Source organism: Podarcis liolepis (genome assembly GCF_965112155.1).
Source record: "Podarcis liolepis genome assembly, chromosome: 2".
Classification (NCBI taxonomy): Eukaryota; Metazoa; Chordata; class Lepidosauria; order Squamata; family Lacertidae; genus Podarcis; species Podarcis liolepis.
The window spans coordinates 23,565,477-23,585,352 of record NC_139555.1 but is presented as its reverse complement, the minus strand read 5'-3'; the positions used below and the strand labels follow the sequence as shown (position 1 = coordinate 23,585,352).

The 19,876-nt window shown below is 47.1% G+C and overlaps 1 protein-coding gene and 1 long non-coding RNA gene across 3 annotated transcripts in view; one reads left to right on the top strand and one right to left on the bottom strand.

Moving 5' to 3' along the window:
- CACNG5 (calcium voltage-gated channel auxiliary subunit gamma 5) overlaps positions 1–19,354 on the top strand; it is a 60,563-nt gene extending 41,209 nt beyond the window's left edge. For both annotated transcript variants that reach the window (XM_083490502.1, XM_083490503.1), the window contains 5 exons: positions 2,159–2,394; positions 4,650–4,736; positions 9,095–9,235; positions 12,277–12,422; positions 17,811–19,354. In XM_083490502.1, coding sequence (XP_083346628.1) covers positions 2,187–2,394; positions 4,650–4,736; positions 9,095–9,235; positions 12,277–12,422; positions 17,811–18,068 — 840 coding nt within the window. In that variant the 5' untranslated portion in view covers positions 2,159–2,186 and the 3' untranslated portion in view covers positions 18,069–19,354. The remainder of the gene's footprint in view (positions 1–2,158; positions 2,395–4,649; positions 4,737–9,094; positions 9,236–12,276; positions 12,423–17,810) is intronic.
- Positions 9,225–18,356, bottom strand: LOC310700666. Its single transcript, XR_014522679.1, has 3 exons — positions 18,221–18,356; positions 15,134–15,233; positions 9,225–9,313 (listed from the first exon to the last, which is right to left on the bottom strand). It is a non-coding gene; the product is annotated as an uncharacterized lncRNA (long non-coding RNA).
- Positions 19,355–19,876: the final 522 nt, after the last annotated feature.

Here is a 19,876-nt window from a genome sequence, read left to right as displayed (position 1 = left end):
CTTGCTCCCTAGTAAGTGCCTGTAGAATTTCAGCCTTAGGCAAGCGTCTCAGTCTGGCTAGTGCAGAGGTCAGCAAACTTACCATGCCTTGGGCCAGTGTCTCCAGCGCTGATCGTGCGGCGGGCTGGAGGGTGGGGGAGCGTGTGCCCACATGCTATTTCCGGCGAACTTCCAGGTTGGAGGAGCACTGAAAATAGCTTATGTGCATGTGCACGGGCCTCCTCTCACCCGGATGTGCACCAGAAATAATGTTTGTGCATGTGCAACACAAGCTTGCGCTTGCACACAAGCTATTTCCAGTGCTCCTCTGACCTGGAAGTGGGCAGCTGCGCAGCACAGTGCCAGTAAGAGCGGGTGGCAGGTGGCGGGGGTTGCCGCAGGCTGGATAAACAAATCCCTCGGACCTTATCCGGCCCACGGGCCTTAGTGTGGGGATCCCTGTGCTAGTGGAAGCCCCTTACAAGGAATTCCACTCACACCATGAGGCTTCTTCCCTCTCTAAGCCCCCTGAGTGCGTTGTCTAAATTGGCTGGGGGTGGGGGGAGAATGAGAAAACCCCCAGAACAAAATAGAAGGGGAAGAGTGGGTAGATTGTTCCAACAGGCAATCAGAGATACTTGCACTGATGGAGCAATCGGCTTATTACTCTGTCAAATTCCTCCTGATGTAAAGTCCCACCCCTCTTATATTTATATCCTGCCTTTATTCCAGGGAGCTCAAGTGTGGTTCCCTGCCCCCACTTTAAAAAAAAAAAATCCTCCCCCAGCCCTGTAAATTAAATTGCAAAGAATCTGTAATCCAGTATTTGTTGATATTCCCAAAACTACTGAGATTGTATCAGGATATTTAGCCAAGATTTTTAAAGTCAAATCTAAAATTACTTAATTTTATTTAATGGTGGCTATTGATTCTTTTGTAAGGGGACGCAGGTGGCGCTGTGGGTAAAACCTCAGTGCCTAGGACTTGCCAATCGCATGGTCGGCGGTTTGAATCCCTGCGGCGGGGTGCGCTCCCGTCGTTCGGTCCCAGCGCCTGCCAACCTAGCAGTTCGAAAGCACCCCCGGGTGCAAGTAGATAAATAGGGACCGCTTACCAGCGGGAAGGTAAACGGTGTTCCGTGTGCTGCGCTGGCTTGCCAGATGCAGCTTGTCATGCTGGCCACGTGACCCGGAAGTGTCTGCGGACAGCGCTGGCTCCCGGCCTCTAGAGTGAGATGAGCGCACAACCCTAGAGTCTGTCAAGACTGGCCCGTACAGGCAGGGGTACCTTTACCTTTACCTTATTGAGTCTTTTGTATGTTTTATGTGTTTAATATGTCTGGATTACCATTATTTTCATGGATGGTTTTCCTCCTATGGTTTTATTGTCTAAATTATGCCAATAAAGGCTGAACAAATGAATGAATGGGGGGGGGGGAATAGGCCGAGAGATGACTGGGCTGAGAGTGTTGCCTAGTGGCTAGAGCGTAAGCTCTAGTCTGATCCTCTTTCCACCATGCCACACTGACCCTCTGGGATACTATTGTAATACTATGACTATACTATGTTACTATATGTAATACTATGACTCCATATGGACCCAGAGGTCCACGCTGAACAATGGGGGTGGAGATGCTCCTTCAGGTATACTGGGCCGAGGCCGTTTAAAGGTCAGCATCAACACGTTGACTTGTGCTCGGAAACGTACTGGGAGCCAATGTAGGTCTTTCAGGACCAGTGTTATATGGTCTCAGTGGCCACTCCCAGTCACCAGTCAAGCTGCTGCATTCTGGGTTAGTTGTAGTTTCTGGGTTCACCTTCAAAGGTAGCCCCACCTAGAGCACATTGCATTGAGCAGGCATAGGCAAACTTGTCCCTCCAGAGGTTTTGGGACTACAACTCCCATCATCCCTAGCTAACAGGACCAGCGGACAGGGATGATGGGAATTGTAGTCCCAAAACCTCTGGAGGGCCAAGTTCGCCTACGCCTGGACATGAAGGGACATGACAATGGTTTGCCACATTCATTTTCAACTTATATGGGGCTTTTGTGCTGTTTCCCCATCGATAACTCTGATATCAAACTGTGCACAAAAGGAGGGAAATTTCTGTTTCATTCAGTGCATATAACGTCCCCAATTCACTGCTAACAGATCTTGTTTTCTTCTCTGCCCGTGCAGGAGTTCTCTTTTGTCCCGTCGGACCCTGATGCTTTTGGGAATGAGCACCTGTGGCAGAAAGGCCCTGACTCTGCTTAGCAGTGTGTTTGCAGTGTGCGGATTGGGACTCCTGGGGATTGCTGTGAGCACGGACTACTGGCTGTACCTGGAGGAAGGGATTATCTTGCCCCAAAACCAGAGTGCTGAAATCAAGATGTCTCTGCACTCTGGGCTCTGGAGGGTTTGCTTTTTGGCAGGTACTGTGCTTTTACTGAAAAGTGAATCTCTTTTTGCTTGCTGTCCCTGTGGCTAGTCATGTCTAGTGACTCTTTCGGAGTCCTGTTAGTTGTGCATTTTGATTAAATTTATAATTACGGTCTGTGAAATATTCCAGTTATATCATGCATGATTATGTGCAAATGGCTTCACAGTTTTAATTTCCAACACCTTGGGGTGGGGAGAATGGACTGGTGGCCCATTTTGAAGTTGTTGGAATATTCCAGTGAGTCACTGGATTGGTTCACATGTGCAATTCACTATATGGATTTGCGTAGGCTCATATATATATATATATATATATATATATATATATATATGCAGGTTTTGGTGTCTTCGGGTGTCTTCCCGTGTAAGAGTTGGGGTGTCTAGGCGACGTTTCGACGAGGTCTCACTCGTCATCTTCAGGCTGGTGCTTTCGGCTTCTTGTTACTGGAACAGAGCGGGATCTCAGTGTTTGAGTTCCTATAAATACTGTAGAGGGGTGTGGTGTATTGCCTCAAAAGTTCTGGGCAGAGGGGAAGTTCCCAGGCTAGTGTTCTAGTGTCCAGCCTGAAGATGACGAGTGAGACCTCGTCGAAACGTCGCCTAGACACCCCAACTCTTACACGGGAAGACACCCGAAGACACCAAAACCTGCATTCCTGTACCCGTGAAAATCTACGAAAGCATATATATATATATATATATATACACACACACACACACACATATACATATATATACTGCATGTCTTAATGCAACCTCAGTCCGCAGCCACTCCATTATAATAATAATAATTTATTATTTATACCCCACCCATCTGGCTAGGTTTCCCCGGCCACTCTGGGCTGCTCCCAACCGAATATCAAAAACACAATACAGCATTAAACATTGTAAACTTCCCTAAAGAGTGCTGCCTTCAGATGTCTTTTAAAAGTCAAATAGTTGATTATTTCCTTGACATCTGATGGGAGGGTGTTCCACAGGGCGGGCGCCACTACCAAGAAGGTCCTCTGCCTGGTTTCCTGTAACCTCATTTCTTGCAATGAGGGAACTGCCAGAAGGCCCTCGGCGCTGGACCTCAGTGGGCTGAGGGCTGGGCTGAGGCCATTTAGGGCTTTAAAGGTGAGCACCAACACTTTGAATTGTGCTTGGAAATGTACCGGGAGCCAATATAGGTATCTTAGGACCGGTGTTATGTGGTCTCAGTGACCACATTATCCACTGTCAATGGCTAATGGAGTTCTCCTGCAAGGACATATCTCTGTGTAGTGAAAAATTCCCTCCCTCTCCTCTGCCTGTGTGCCCCCAGATCTGCTTTTGGGGTTCTTCCAATGCTCTGGAGCAGTTTGGGGGCAAGGATGTGCAGGGAAAGGGATACAAGTGAAAGTCCTTTAGCAAACAGGACAACCCTTAGGCTGCAATCCTAACCACACTTGCCTGCAAGTAAGCCCCATTGAATCCAATAGGACTTACTTCTGAGTAGATCTCATTAGGATTGCACTGTAAATCCACTAGCAATCAAACCGTGGCAGGCTTCGGAAGAGAAATGAGGTGCACACATTGACCTCTGAGCACAATCCATTCATTATATCAGGGGTCCCCAAACTAAGGCCTGCGGGCCAGATAAGGCCCAAGGAACACATTTATCCGGCCCGTGGCGCCCCCTGCTGCCCACTGCCCGCTCTTACCGGTGCTGTGCTGCACGGCTGCCCACTTCCGGGTCGGAGGAGCACCAGAAATAGCTTGTGCGCATGCGCAAGTGTTATTTCTGGTGCACATCTGGGTCGGAGGAGGTCTGTGCACATGCACACAAGCTATTTCCGGTGCTCCTCTAACCCGGAAGTGCACCGGAAATAGAGTGTGGGCACACGTATGGGCACGTGCTCCCCCACCCTCCAGCCCACCGCGAAATCGGCTCTGGAGACATTGGCCCAAGGCGCAGTAAGTTTGCAGACCCCTGCATTATACTCTTGTCATGAAGATGAAACCTGTGCTATTGCTATATCAGTGGAGTTTACATATTTCTAAGCAATATTTAAAATCGGGCTGCTTGGTTTCTGTTCTTTTACTTGTGATATTTTAAAGGGCCCTTAGCCAAACTAAACAAGGAAATACACCAATTACACAATTTGCAATTGTATGAATGGTTTAAAAGAAGCAAATAAGAATCGCAGGTTGATCCTGGTGGGAAGTATGGGGCTTGATGCCTTTGCTCCCCAAGAAAGTGTAAAATGGGCTTTTGCCATTCCAGGTGAAGAACGTGGGAGGTGCTTCACGATAGAATACGTCATGCCAATGAATGTCCAGCTGACATCTGAATCAACAGTCAACGTTCTAAGTAGGTGGTTATCTTTTCTTATTGCGGGAGCAGTGTTTATGTGTGTTCATTCTAACACCGGCTTTTCAGAGACTAGAAAAGAAGTCATGTGTTTTATCTTCAGCAAAGGACTGCACCAAAACATTGTGTATTGGAGAAGTCGTTGTTGTTTGCGTTGTTTCCTGGGTTTCTTTGTCAAAGGAAACTCAAGAGTTCATGAGCACATGTGGAAGGGAGACACGAAGCCATTCCAATAGTCCTGCTAGGCTTGGCAGCTGTTTACATCAGCACCACAGTGTGACGTAGTTGCAGATCAATCCTTTGCACTTCAAGCAGCAAAGAGGATAGCAGAATGGTGCTCCTTTAAATTAGAGGGGGCAATAGCAATTCTTTTTTTTCAAAAAATATTTATTTATTAAAGAATTTCAACATACCAAATTATCAAACCATATAATCACATACATTATTTTCCCCCTCCCAACCCTACCCCCCCCCCAAGCAAGGACTTCCCTCAGCTCCTCTCTCTGATTTCTCTGCACATATTATTCTCTGCATGTTATAAAATTGTACTTATCCTTACATTATCTATCCATCATATTATCAACCAATGAATTTGTGTATGTTTATTCAAAACCTGCCAGGGAGTCCAATTCATTTTGTTGTCTTTTTAAATAATTTGTAAAAAGTTCCCATTCCTCCTTGAAGTTGCAGTTGTCCTTGTCTCGCAATTTATAAGTCAATTTGGCCAGTTCTGCATAATTCATCAATTTCTCTTGCCACCGTTCTTTCGTCGGGATTTCCTCATTCTTCCATCCTTGTGCTATCAAAACTCTTGCCACTGTTGTAGCATACATAAATAAATTCTTTACTTTCCTTGGCAGGTCTTGTCCCACAATCCCTAACAAAAATGCTTCTGGTTTTTTTTTACAGATGTAGTTTTAAACATTTTTTTCCCCAATTCATTGTATATCATTTCCCCCCCCCCAAAAAAAAATTAACTTCTCTACACTCCCACCACATATGATTAAAAGTCCCTTCTTTTTCCTTACATTTCCAACAAGTGTTTGAGCCAGTTTTGTACATTTTTGTTATCTGTACTGGTGTTATATACCATCTATACATCATTTCCATGTAATTTTCTTTCAGGAGGGAACCGTCTGTAAATTTTAAATCTATTTTCCACAGTTTTTCCCAGTCCTCAGATTGTATATTATGTCCTATGGGGCAATAGCAATTCTGACACACTCCCCCATTCTCTAGAAACTCCCGCCACTGCCCACCAATCATGGCTTTGTGTACCAATCACATGCCCCACATTAGTCATGCATGGTAATGGCAGAATGATGCTAACCTAGCCAGCAAACATACAGTAGACAATTGCTGTAAACTGATCTCTACGCTGCAGACCACCATGGCAAAGCAAGAAGGAATCTAGTGGTAACAGACACTGATAACTGTTTCCTGCAGACAGGTGTTTGAATCTCCTTGTAGCACAGAAATAATCTGGAACAACCCCCTTTTTCCACGGAAGCAAGACACGACCTTTCTATCACAACGTTCAGCTAACTCCGTAACTCAACTGGAAATAAGTATCCATAGAGATAGGGGTAGATGAGAACGTCACTTTTAAGCAAACAGATATATTTTTGCATCTTTTCAATTATGATATGGATCAGAATGTAATTAGCTGACAGATTTGGCTGCATAAACATACCAAATTGCATCCTTTAAATGTGTGTTTAAACATAGAATACATCTAGAAATGTGTTGCACGTTGAGATAAAGCACAATATTTGTGTACTTTAGGATCACAGATGTGTTTGAGTACATATTGAAATAGGAATTTTCATATGGCTTTTAAAAACAAGAGTAAACAGCGTAGATTTATGGGGAAATGAGTCTGAATGGGTGGGAGGGGCTTATGAATAAACATATGCAGAACTGGCACAGGGCAGAAATAGATTTCTCTGCATGGAGAACTTGCAGGCACCCCAGGAGAAGGTTCAATAAGTGGTACATAACCCAGGAATATGTGAAGGGCTGTAGGCTAACGGAGGAGGTGGGTGGGATTATGCTCCCATAGGGTCCCACAGACACTGCAAACAATAGAGTTGTATCAGGGTCACTGGGAGGGAAGCAAACATTTTGTAAAGTTGAGGACTGTATGTGCTCACCTTGGAGCCACAAAAGCTGTTCAGTCTTAAGTTCCTAAGGCAATTTTTTTCCTGTGTTCCAAATGCTTCATTGTGCTTGGAAGCTAATCTCCCCTCTACTGAGTTACAAATTTGGTGTAAGACATTTAATTATTGGCTTTGGCTAAATTTAAACCCCACCGGTCTACTACCTTTAGTATCACAAGATTGTCTTGAGAGCACTTGGATAGTGCCTCAACTTCCATCAGCCCCGGCCAGCATGGCCAATGGTCAGAGATGATGGGAGGTGTAGTTCGCCAATGTCTGGCGAGCCAAAGGTTCCAGCCACTCTAGGTGGCTCCCAACAGAATATTAAAAGCACAATAAAACACCAAACATTAAAAACTTCCCTAAACAGGGCTGCCTTCAGATGTCTTCTAAAAGTCAGATAGTTGTTTGTTTCATTGACATCTGATGGGAGGGCGTTCCACAGGGCAGGCGCCACTACCGAGAAGGTCCTCTGCCTGGTTCCCTGTAAACCCGCTTCTCACAGTGAGGGAACTGCCAGAAGGCCATCGGAGCTGGACCTCACAACAACTCTCTGTGGTAGGTTAGGCTGAGAGGCAGTGAGTAGCCCAAGGTCACCCCTCGTGGCCAAATGGGGATTTGAACTTTAGTCTCCCAGGTCCTAGTCTGACTCCTTATCCCCTACACCACACAAGTTTCCAAGGTCAGACTGTTTGTAACATGGGCATTCCATGTTTGGAAATATCCCACCGGGGGGGGGGGTGAGTGATTTGGAGTCAAACCATTTGCTCCCATACCATGGTAGTGATCCAAGTCTACCCCCTGCAAAAAAAAAGGAATCCTATTAGCTAAGAGGAGAAAATATCCTGCACTGTAAGTTCTCTGGGACTTTGTTGGACGAGGTGGAAGAATAGAGCACTGCAAATCTCAAAATCAAAAAGGATATTTTGTTTACTGGTGGGGGGGATAACATCTGCATTGTAAATGTTTTAGTGTTGACAGATGAGAAACAATATTTTTAAATGCTCTTAGATTTTCCCCATTCCACGAAGTAAGCAAGCAACAGCAGCAGCCACCCTCTCCAATGATTCTTCTGAGATCTTTGCCTTGGCCAAAGTATCTGAAATTATTTTTTTAGGAGGAATTCACATAGGCCATTCACCCTACGTCTTTTTTTTAAGCATCTTCTGTTGCTATAGCAATCCATATCTCTATTTCTGGAACAGATGGTTTTGTATTTTGTGCTCACAAGAGACAAGTAAATAATTTGCAGCAATTAATATTACATTCTACCACCATCTATTTTACAGCTCTTTGCAGAGAGATGTTGTAAAAATCAAAGGGTGGTATCCAACTAAGTTTTACTCAAAGTAGAGCCAGTGAAATGAATAGTCCTAAGTTAGTCGTGTCTTTAAATTTTAGTGTGCCTACTCTGAGTAGCATCCACTACACCCCAGAGTGCAACTGCTGTCACCATGCATTGATTTGTTTTTGACAATTAGGCATGAGCTAAAGCCACAGGGGGTGATATTTTGCTACAAGTGAGTGAACATTCATCCAGCAATGTCATAAAAATACAGTATAACAGTGCAATCCTATGTAAGTCTACCAGAAGTACATTCAAAGTGGCTTTCTCCCAGGTATGTGGCTGTAGAACTTGATGGGACTTGCTTCTGAGTGGACACGCCTGGCCCTGTGTTGTTTGTTATTTAGCAGGACACTAGGATATCGAACAATAAGATGCTTTCAGACTAACAACAGCTAAGAAAAGAAAGGGTGTAAACTCCACAGAAAGTAGGGGTTTTCCCATTGACAGGAATGTGTGGCCATATCTCACAGAGTTTCAGTTTTCAGTGTGGTATAAAAGTCAGGCCTTCTTCCCAGGGGATTCTGGGAATTGTAGCTTTGTGAGGGGGAATAATTGTCTCATGGCAACTCTCAGCACTCTTAAACTACAATTCCCAGCATTCTTGGGGGGTGGGGAGAGCCATGGCTGTCAAAATGGTACAATTTAAATATGTGGTGTTGCCGATATGGCACTTATTTCTATTCATATGTGAGGAGCATGCAAATTTAAAATAAAAATAAAAACAAAGCAAATTATGAGTCACAAGTGCCGAAAATGTTCTTATACACATGGTGTTATTTTCCTAATTTTTATAGGGAAGCATTGCGCATATTACCCTTTCTCATGTTATTTCTGCCCATTATATTTTACAGAGATGATTCGTTCTGCCACCCCATTTCCTTTGGTCAGCCTATTCTTCATGTTTATCGGGTTCATTCTCAGCAACATAGGGCATATTCGACCTCACAGAACCATCCTGGCCTTCGTATCTGGGATCTTCTTCATTCTGTCCGGTGAGTTTTAAGAATCTGACATTCTTATTTGCCAGCTCCTTAAGTCTGCATCTGAAATCCAGTCTTTTGTGTTCACATCTAAGAAGGACGATGGAATCGGGGGGGGGGCAATTAAGAAAGTCAGTGTGTGACAGATTTTGATGTTGTATTCTGTCAGCCTGCTCAGCCCCAGCATAATATCATGCCACAGTTCTGCATTTGCCTCAGTAGGGCTCATTCCAAGTATCGAACAATCAAACAGAAATAATAATAATAATAATAATAATAATAATAATAATAATAATAATAATAATAATAATTTGTATACCACCCTATATCTGCAGTTCTCGGGGCGGTTATAACACAAAAGCACAATAAGTGTCATGGCTAGTGTGTCAGACTAGGCCTGAGGAAATCCTGGTTCAGATCCCCACACAACCAAGAAGGTTACTGGGTGGCGTTGAGTCAGTCACTATTTCTCAGCCAAACCTGACTCACAGTGTTGTTACAAGGATTAAATGAGAGTGAGGAGAACTGCCTTGAGCTCCCTAGATGAAAGGGAGGACATAAAACGCAGTAAATAAATCAGCTCCCTTCACCCCAACTAAGTAAATTGGCTAAAATTGATGAGATGCAGCACTTTGGCTAAATAGATGACTGTCACAAAAAATGTAAAAGGGTGGGTGTCAATGCATTAACTTTGCCCTTGTTGCGATGCTCCCTGAGGAAAAGCTCTTTATTGAAGCGTGCCTCTGTGTGAGCTCTTTTCCCAAAGCTTTGCAGCCATTCCATGGAGATCTACTTTTTCCCATGGCCCTGTGGCAGTCGTGCCAGATATTCCAGACAGTATCATGATTGCTTGAATGGACACACTGCAGAAGATGCTTCTGAAAGGCGATGATTTCACTACAGTCTGTCTCATAGTCCTATTTCCCAACATTGTTGACAGGCCCTTTGTTTGTTTACTTCTTTATGTGCGTTAGGAGGCCCCTTCCACCTTGAAGGTTCATGGCAGCTTATAAAGACAAAATGGGCTATCAAGGCTGCATTATATTGAACACAGTGGGGCTTACTTCTGAGTAAACATATAGAGCTGTGCCCTGGGAATCAATACGATTTCACCATCCTTTCACGGAACCTGCAAACCCAGCTCAATCAGGCTGGTTTTACCATGTTTCCGAAAAGTGCTCAGGCTTAGATTTTGAAGGACAATTGGAGTCTAGCCCTTGCTAACTGAACCTGATAAAATGAGATGTGTGCATGTACATACGCACGCATGCAAAATCTTCTGTGGTGTTTGAACATTCTGCTGCAGCTCCAGACACGGTTTTTTAAAAATCTGGCACAATTCTTTCATTTTATGGTGGCTGGAGTTAACAGGGGAGAGCTGGAATTTAGAAATAACCAGCCATCGTGTTTCCATTTGAGAGGAGAAGCTGATGGTTTATTCATAGCATTAAGCGAGTGTTAAACCAGCAGCTGTGAAGGCAGATCTTAAAAGCTTTCTCTCGTATCAAGAGCTTGTAGTTCAGAAGAACCATGTCTGAGAACATAAATATGTTGTTTAATTCAGCATAGGGCGCTCATTTCTCAGTGAGTGACTGCGGATGCAGCCTCAGGGTAATGGCCAAGATTGTTACCTCAGGTTGCATGTTTCATCTTAGACCAGCGATGGAGTGTAGGGAAACAGAGGGGATATGTTTATTTGATATTAATCTTCCTGCCTCACTTTTGCGAGTACAGCAGAGTGCATCCTAAAAAGGCTAGTTTTAGCCTTTTAATTTAACTAATACAGGGTGCTTTAAGGCATACATACTGGATCCTCCTGGTTTCTCACCCTTAAAACAATAACCACACAGACAATCTTGTAGAAGGTAAAAAAATAACATTTACTCACTCAGAATACTTGTTGAAGAGTGACAGATGTAGCAGCTTTGTTAAGGCAGGTTTAAAATGGTAATCTGGTTACAAATACATGCTTTAGTCCAGTTTAAAATGGATGGCTCAGACTTAGCATATGTTCTCACGTTGCTGGAATGATGATGAGACATCGAGCAAAGAGGAAGTGCTCTGTGCAGGTGAGATTACCGTATTTTGCGCCCCATAGGACGCTCTGGCCCATAGGACGCACCTAGTTTTCTGGGGGGGGGGATAAAGGGGAAAAAATTATTTCCCCCCCAGGTGCGGGGCTGGAAGAACCAGGTCGGGGAACAGTGGGAAGTCACGCTCTGCCTCCCCGCTGTCCCCCGAGCTTGTGGGGCTGGCGATGGGGAGAAGTGCGCTGATCCCGGGACGGCAGGCAGCTCTGCGCCGCCATCCGGAGTGGGGCGCTAAGTCCCGCCCCGCTCCCGATGGCGGCGCGGAGCTGCCTGCCGTCCCGGGACTGCAGGCAGCTCTGCGCGGCCATTGGGAGCGGGGCAGGGCTTCGCCCCGGCTCCCGGTGGCCGCGCAGAGCTGCGCTGATCCCCAGACGGCAGGCAGCTCCGCGCCGCCATCTGGAGCGGGGCGGGACTTAGAGCCCCGCTCTGGATGGCTGCACAGAGCTGTGCTGAGCCGGGGACTGCAGGCAGCTCTGCGCAACCCTCGGAGCCGGTCTCCCGAGTGTTGCGCAGAGCTTCCTGAAGCCTGGAGAGCGAGAGGGGTCGGTGCGCACCGACCCCTCTCGCTCTCCAGGCTTCAGCGAAAACCTGCATTCGCCCCATAGGACGCACCCAGATTTCCCCTTCATTTTTGGAGGGGAAAAAGTGCATCCTATAGGGCGAAAAATACGGTATATGTATGACTATGGCCTCCCCCTGACAGGCACAGTGGGAGTATCTCAGAGTTCGTTCTACAGGAAGAACTCTGAGCTCCTATCTACCAAACATGCATTGGTGGTTTGACTGCATTTGTAAATATCCTATTGTGGCCCTCCCAGTATTATTGGACTCCCCCAGGCAGCAATGCCAATGGGCTGCAGGTTCCCTGATCCCCATCCTTGCCATTGAGGAAACTGAATGGGTGCTTTGGAGTCTTACCCTGTGTGTGTGTGTTTTCTAATCATAAATGTTTCTCCACCCCAGGTTTATCTCTGGTTGTGGGGCTCGTTCTGTACATTTCCAGCATCAACGATGAGATGCTCAACAGAACCAAGGACTCCGAGACTTACTTCACTTATAGATATGGATGGTCGTTTGCTTTTTCTGCCATCTCTTTTCTCCTGACAGAGGTAAAGGTTGGCTGCGAGATCATTAGAAAGCCCTGTGCTAAAGAGTTTATCTTGATGTGTCAATAGTTGATGCTCGGTATTTTTATCATTCTCTAGCAAGGGGTGTAGTCAGAGGGGCCCTGGTGTGAAGCAGGCACCCCCAGCATGGTCTGGCCCAGCACTCCTCTCCTGGTGTCTGAGGAACCAATGCTCACAGAGAGAAGCGCTGGGCCAAGCCGTGCTGGCATGGGAGCACCTCCCAAGTGCTGCGTCAGCCGGCCAGGCAGCACGCGGTTCTTGCATCCTTCTTCCACTGCTGTCCCCAGTGAGGCTGGGATCAAGGGGTGCATGGCTTGGAACCAGGGAAGTATAAGGAAGGTACAAGAGCCATACTGCTCAGGACTGTTGTCACTCTAACATGGAGACAGGCTTTGCCGCTGATCTGACTTGCAGTAGAATTTAGTAAATGATGTACAGTGGTACCCCGCAAGACGAACGCCTCGCAAGACGAAAAACTCGCAAAACGAAAGGTTTTTTGGTTTTCGAGTTGCCTCGCAAGACGAATTTCCCTATGGGCTTGCTTCGCAAAACGAAGCTTGCCCCAGGGACAGCGGGTCTTCTCTTTTGAAGCAAGGGGCTGCGGGGAGATCGCTTCTCCCCACCGTTCCGAAGCCGGGGGCGGCGGGAGGTGTTCCCTCCCGCCCCCGCCCGGCTTCGGAGCACCGTTCCGAAGCCGGGCGGGGGGGAGGGAACACCTCCCGCCGCCCCCCAGCTTCGGAACGGTGCTCCGAAGCCGGGCGGGGGGGAGGGAACACCTCCCACCGCCGCCTGGCTTCGGAACGGTGCTCCGAAGCCTGGCGGGGGGGAGGGAACACCTTCTGAAGGCGGGCGGGGGGGCGAAAGTCTTTGCTCCCCCCTGCCTGCCTGTCCCGGAGGGCTTTTAAATCGCCCCGGACAGCGGAGAAGTCCTCCGCTGTCCCGGGGTTTTTTAATATGCTGGGGGTGGGAAGAAAAGCCCTTGTCCCCCCCCCCAGCCTTCAGAAGAGGTCCGGGGACAGACTGAAGGCGATTTCCCTAGGAACGCATTAATTGATTTTCAATGCATTCCTATGGGAAACCGTGCATCGCAAGACGAAAAACTCGCAAGACGAAGAGACTTGCGGAACGAATTAATTTCGTCTTGCGAGGCACCACTGTATAACCCTCATTCACCAGCCCCTTCGGAGGTGAAGTGGGGCCATGTTGCTGGTTCCACCCCCAGACATCCATGGGCGGTAGGCCTTGGCTATACTGTCATACCTCATGTTACATTTGCTTCAGGTTGCGTCCCGCGGCGACCCGGAAGTACCGTAAAGGGTTACTTCCAGGTTTTGCAGCTTGCGCAGATGCTCAAAATGACGTCACGCGCAGAAGCGGTGGGTTGCGTTCTGCTCATGTTGTGAACGGGCCTCTGGAAACGATCCCGTTCGCAACCAGAGGTACCACTGTATACCAATATATCACCCAGGGCTGTTATGAGGGGCAGACCACAATGATGACTTCACTCAGTGGTATATCACTGATGAAACTGACTCAGGAGCAGTGGCGGTTTCATCAGCAACATACCGCTGAGTGAAGCAGTCATCCCAGTCTACAAGCTGCATCAGTGAGGCACAACAGAGCATGTTCCTCCCTCTGATTGGCTGAGGAGTTTGCCAAAAGTTTTAGGGAGCTGTCAGGGGCTCCCCAGCTGAGAGAGTCCGGCTCCTGCTTGCACCCAAGCTGTTCCCGGGGGGGGGAGGTGGCTGTGTGCCCCCTCAAAGGAGAAGTTTAAAGGAGCCCCCAGCTCACCTCCTGCTGTTGGCAGGGTGTGGGCCTCATTAGACTCCCACCCTGCCAAGGCAGTAATGCTGCCAGGCCCAGCTCCACCTTGCAGACTTTGCCCAGGAGGATGGGCTGTGTCTTTCCTCCCAGGCTAAATGACCACTCCAGGAGGAAAGAGGCCCCCACAAGCAAAGGCAGTCAAATGCATTGAGCCTAACAGGCTCCGTGCAATTGGGTGAGTGGGGGGCGAGCAAGGTAACTCACCCACCCCTCCGTGCAAACCTCAGAAGAAAAGTTTGGATTTGATATCCCACTTTATCACTACCCGAAGGAGTCTCAAAGCGGCTAACATTCTCCTTTCCCTTCCTCCCCCACAACAAACACCTTGTGAGGTGAGTGGGGCTGAGAGACTTCAGAGAAGTGTGACTGGCCCAAGGTCACCCAGCAGCTGCATGTGGAGGAGCGGAGACGCGAACCCGGTTCCCCAGATTACGAGTCCACCGCCCTTAACCACTACACCACACTGGCTCTCAGAAAGGAGTCTGGAGGGTGGCTGCCAATCGGGCCATGGTGGTCTGGACCTGTGGCAAGGTGCCTCCTTTTGCTCGTGGTTGGTGAAGGGATGCTCGCCTCTGGGCCAGCTGAGAGGAAGGGCGAGGAGAGTGCTGCCACTGCCCACCAAGGACAGGCATGAGGCTTTGGCAGCTGCCCCCTCCTTTGGAAATGGGGAGGCTTTGAGCCTGGACCTGTGGCCAGAGGCGGGCATCCCTTCACCAACCATGAGCAGAAGGAGGCACCACCGCAGCCACAGCCCTGAAGGCTCAGTGTGGCTTGGCAAGTGAGGGAGCTTGTTGTGATGTTCCCCTCTTGCCGACACTGTCACTTGCTTGGATTCTAACCCACCCCCCAAAAAACCAAGAATGCCTTACCTGTAAACTTGAGGGGGCTGTGGAACTGCAAGCATCCCTGCTGCAAACAGCCCTTTGACCTTGCTGTACCTTCATGCATTTGGAAATCGGAAGTACCTATCTGTTACGGGACACATGAAAGAATGGGTTTGTCAGGTCACAATACGAACAGGCTTGGTTTTTCATAGATTGCTTTTCTTCCAGTTATAAATTCATTGCTTCTTTAAATTACATTTAAATCACAAAGTAGTTGGTTGCAAAACGCTGGAATAGGTGTCCCTTTCACTGGGAAGAAGTGGAACAGCACTGCAGGGTGTGGGAAGGGACATTCGATGTATAGAAATGTGCATGTCCTCCTCTAAGGAGGGTTCATTTGCTCAGGCAGGCATCAGCATCCCCATAATCAATTAACCATGTCCCTTTAGTAAAGGTAAAGGGACCCCTGACCATTAGGTCCAGTCGTGACTGACTCTGGGGTTGCGGTGCTCATCTCGCTTTATTGGCCGAGGGAGCCGGCGTACAGCTTCCGGGTTATGTGGCCAGCATGACTAAGCCGCTTCTGGCGAACCAGAGCAGCGGATTGCACGGAAACACAGTTTTCCTTCCCGCCAGAGCGATACCAATTTATCTCCTTGCACTTTGACATGCTTTCGAACTGCTAGGTTGGCAGGAGCAGGGACCGAGCAATGGGAGCTCACACTGTTGTGGGGATTTGAACCGCCGACCTTCTGATTGGCAAGTCCTAGGCTCTGTGGTTTAACCCACAGCACCACCTGCATCCCCATGTCTCTTTAGAGCATCCCATTTTATTTCCCTTTTAGCTCAAACTCCATACATTCCTCCACTGCCTGGGGCAATTGACAGGCGGGTGATGTGGTCTCACAGTACATTTCTGGACTGTTGACTTGCCATCTTCAAGTCAGAAGCAGAACCACAGAGAAATCGTGTGAGCTAGGCCTCCTTATTTATGCTAAGAATCATTAGCATTATGCAAAGAACACAGCAGCAGAAATCCTGTTCCTGTGAAGTCCTGTGTTGCATATAATTCTGCACAATGGCTTAAGTAACACCAGGATAACAGGAAGCGAAACGTGTGCTTTCCTTTCACCAACTCAAAGACTCCTGATCCCAGTGCAGCAGCTCCCATTGGCACTGTTGTCCCAGTGGTTTCTTCCAGCTCCTCTTTGGAGCAGTTTTGCTTCATAACAGCGGCTTGAGTGCTCTGGTAGTGGAGCCACTCAGACTATGTTCCCCACAGAGTGTGCTGTGATGTCCTTTCACTGTTGGCAAATGAGTACAGTGGTACCTCGGGTTAAGAGCTTAATTTGTTCCAGAGGTCCGTTCTTAACCTGAAACTGTTCTTAACCTGAAGCACCACTTTAGCTAGTGGGGCCTCCTGCTGCTGCTGTTCTCATCCTGAAGCAAAGTTCTTAACCTGAAGCACTATTTCTGGGTTAGCGGAGTCTGTAACCTGAAGCATCTGTAGCCCAAGGTACCACTTACTGGCCATAACGTATAGTCAAAGGGGAGTATTGCACATTCCCACAGAGAAGATGAAGACCATTTGACTTACCAGCCATAGAAAATCCACCTGCACTACTGAAATAATATGTTGGGACAAGATGTTCAGTTATAACAACTCCAGCTGGGAGCGATATTTCTGAAGTATTAATGCATGCAAAAATTCTGCATGTCAAATTCCCCAGCAGCCTCACAACCAAAACACACTCCTACCCCCAGAGGCACATCATATGATATAAGGAAGCTACCTTATATCACTGCTGCCTTGAGTCCCATTAGGGAAAAAGGAGGGGAATCAAAGAACCATAGACTTGTGGAGCTGGGATCATTCTAGTCCAACCCCCTGCAATGCAAGAATGTGCATCGTCCCATATGGGGATTGAACTTGCGACCTTGGTGTTATCAGCACCATACCCTAACCAACTGAGCTATCTTAATAATAATAATACATTGAGTCAGACTATTGGACCATCTAGCCCAGTCTTGTCTATGCTCTCCGGGGTTCCTAACAGGGGTCATTCCCAGGCTTACCGGGAGTGGCCAGAGATTGAATATAGACCCTTCTACCTGCAAAGCAAAAAATATAGACCCTTCTACCTGCAAAGCAAAGGGACACGGGTGGTGCTGTGGTTTAAACCACAGAGCCTAGGACTTGCCAATCAGAAGGTCAGCGGTTCAAATCCCCACGATGGGGTGAGCTCCCGTTGCTCGGTCCCTGCTCCTGACAACCTAGCAGTTCGAAAGCACGTCAAAGTGCAAGTAGATAACTAGGTACCACTCCGGCAGGAAGGTAAACGGCGTTTCCGTGCACTGCTCTGGTTCGCCAGAAGCAGCTTAGTCATGCTGGCCTCATGACTCGGAAGCTGTACGCCGGCTCCCTTGGCCAATAAAGCGAGATGAGCACTGCAACCCCAGAGTCAGTCACGACTGGACCTAATGGTCAGGGGTCCCTTTACCTTTACCTTTTTACCTGCAGAGCAGTTTCTGTACCACGGAGCTATAGACCTCCCTCAAAGGCAAAGGCAGCAGCAACCCACAAGGTCCAGAGTGGAGATATTTCATGGTTGGTTTGCCTGCCTGGCTCATCAGCATGTCACATCCTATCAGAACATTAGAACAGCAACCCCAGTCCTTCCGACAACTCGAGCAATGCTTTTGTTTTTGCTCTCCTTTCCAGAGCGCAGGTGTCATGTCTGTCTACCTGTTCATGAAGAGATACACCGCAGAGGAGATGTACAGGCCTCATCCTGGCTTCTACCGCCCACGGCTTAGCAACTGCTCCGACTACTCTGGCCAGTTCCTCCACCCAGATGCCTGGGTTCGTGGACGCAGCCCTTCCGACATCTCCAGCGATGCATCTCTCCAGATGAACAGTAGTTACCCTGCTCTACTGAAATGTCCGGATTATGACCAGATGTCGTCCTCTCCATGTTGAATCGAAAGTAACTCCTTCGCCTTTTAGGAATGAAAACCTGGTGGAGGCTGTTGTGTCCTCAGTATGTACTTTTTAAAAAATAAATAAAAAGCCCACTCTTACAGGACAATCCCTCTCCATTTATACAATTAGTGAATAATATTAATTCTTACCTAGAGTATAAACGGGTTCCCGCAGCAATGCACATATGCATATCCAGAAAACTACAGTGGAGATTTTGATCCTGCAGCTGGTCCATATGCCCAGATCTCTTGGAGTCGCGAGAGAGTGTGGAAAAGATACAGGATCGTACCCAGCAGAAGCTTGAGACCAGAAAGATACTTGTAGGGTTTTCGTAAAGGCAACCTGTGATAAGCAACAAAGGTTTGCGGATTAGAATATGTTCATTGTAAAACATTACCAGAATAAGATGTAAATGTCCATTCCTAGTGAACGACCGTAAGAAAACTGCGGATTGGTGCCATTGTCTTCAAGCTGGAAGGTAGAATTTTAGAATTAACTAAAAGTACTTCCTCTTGGCAGTATTTCATTATGAAGTGAGGTTGGGGTTTTCATTAGGAACCAGACAATTAGCCCTCACCAATTATCCCTTTCCATTCCGGTGAGGGTAGTCCTCAATCCAATTTGATAACTTCACAACAAACCCTCTGACATTGCGGTTCAACACGTTGAAATAAGGTGCCTGGTGCTCTGCACGTGTAAACACAATCTATTCTTCTGATATCAGACTGAAAATATAGGCTCTGAAGTAATAAAGGATCCAAATATAATTTGGCTCATAATACGTGGTCTTAGAACTGAGTGAATAGGGGATATGATAATTTATGCCCTGCAAAAACCAAGCCCAAAGGCTTCATTCCATGAATCACCTTTAGTTTATTTTGCTATCTTCCTTTCTTTGGGAAACCCACTGCAATGGAAGTGCTTGTATTATAACTGGCACCTCAGGGGATTGATTGGGTCATGTTGGCATTCAGCTCTGCCTGTAAATAAAGTATACAGAAAAGAAAAGTTCATATCTGTATGTTGTACCATGTGTATATTATGGCTAGATTGTTCAGAGAACTGCAGTCAAATGTACAGAATACAGTAAGCTGATTGGCTGCTCTGAAAAACGTAAGTGTACAAAATTCTATGTACATGCCAGTTTTTGTTTCCACTCTGAAGTTATCCTGAGTTGTAATCAAAAAGAAGTAAACAAAATCCAGACTTCCAGTCTGTTTGCAACATATTTGTAAGAATTAATTATGGTAAAAAATAAAATAATGACAAAGATTCCGAAAACACTCAGGCTGTTGCAGACGGGATGACTGTTCTCATTGAATAACACAGGATCGTGAACAAATACACATATTGGAGCTGGTATACTTTTTGATCTTACATGTCCAGTATTTCCTTCCTTACTAAATGTGTCAGTTGCTGGTGTTAAATTTGTCTCTGTATGTAATAATGAAATATCCACCAATTTTACTTCCAGGATTCCAAGTTTTCCATCTCAGATTATGGAATTGAAATGTGAAATTAATTATTCTGTCTTAAAGGTAAAGGGACCCCTGACCATTAGGTCCAGTCATGACCGACTCTGGGGTTGCGGTGCTTATCTCGCTCTATAGGCCGAGGGAGCCAGCGTACAGCTTCTGGGTCATGTGGCCAGCATGACTAAGCCGCTTCTGGCAAACCAGAGCAGCGCACGGAAATGCCGTTTACCTTCCCGCTGGAGCGGTACCTATTTATCTACTTGCACTTTGACATGCTTTTGAACTGCTAGGTTGGCAGGAGCAGGGACCGAGCAACAGGAGCTCACCCCG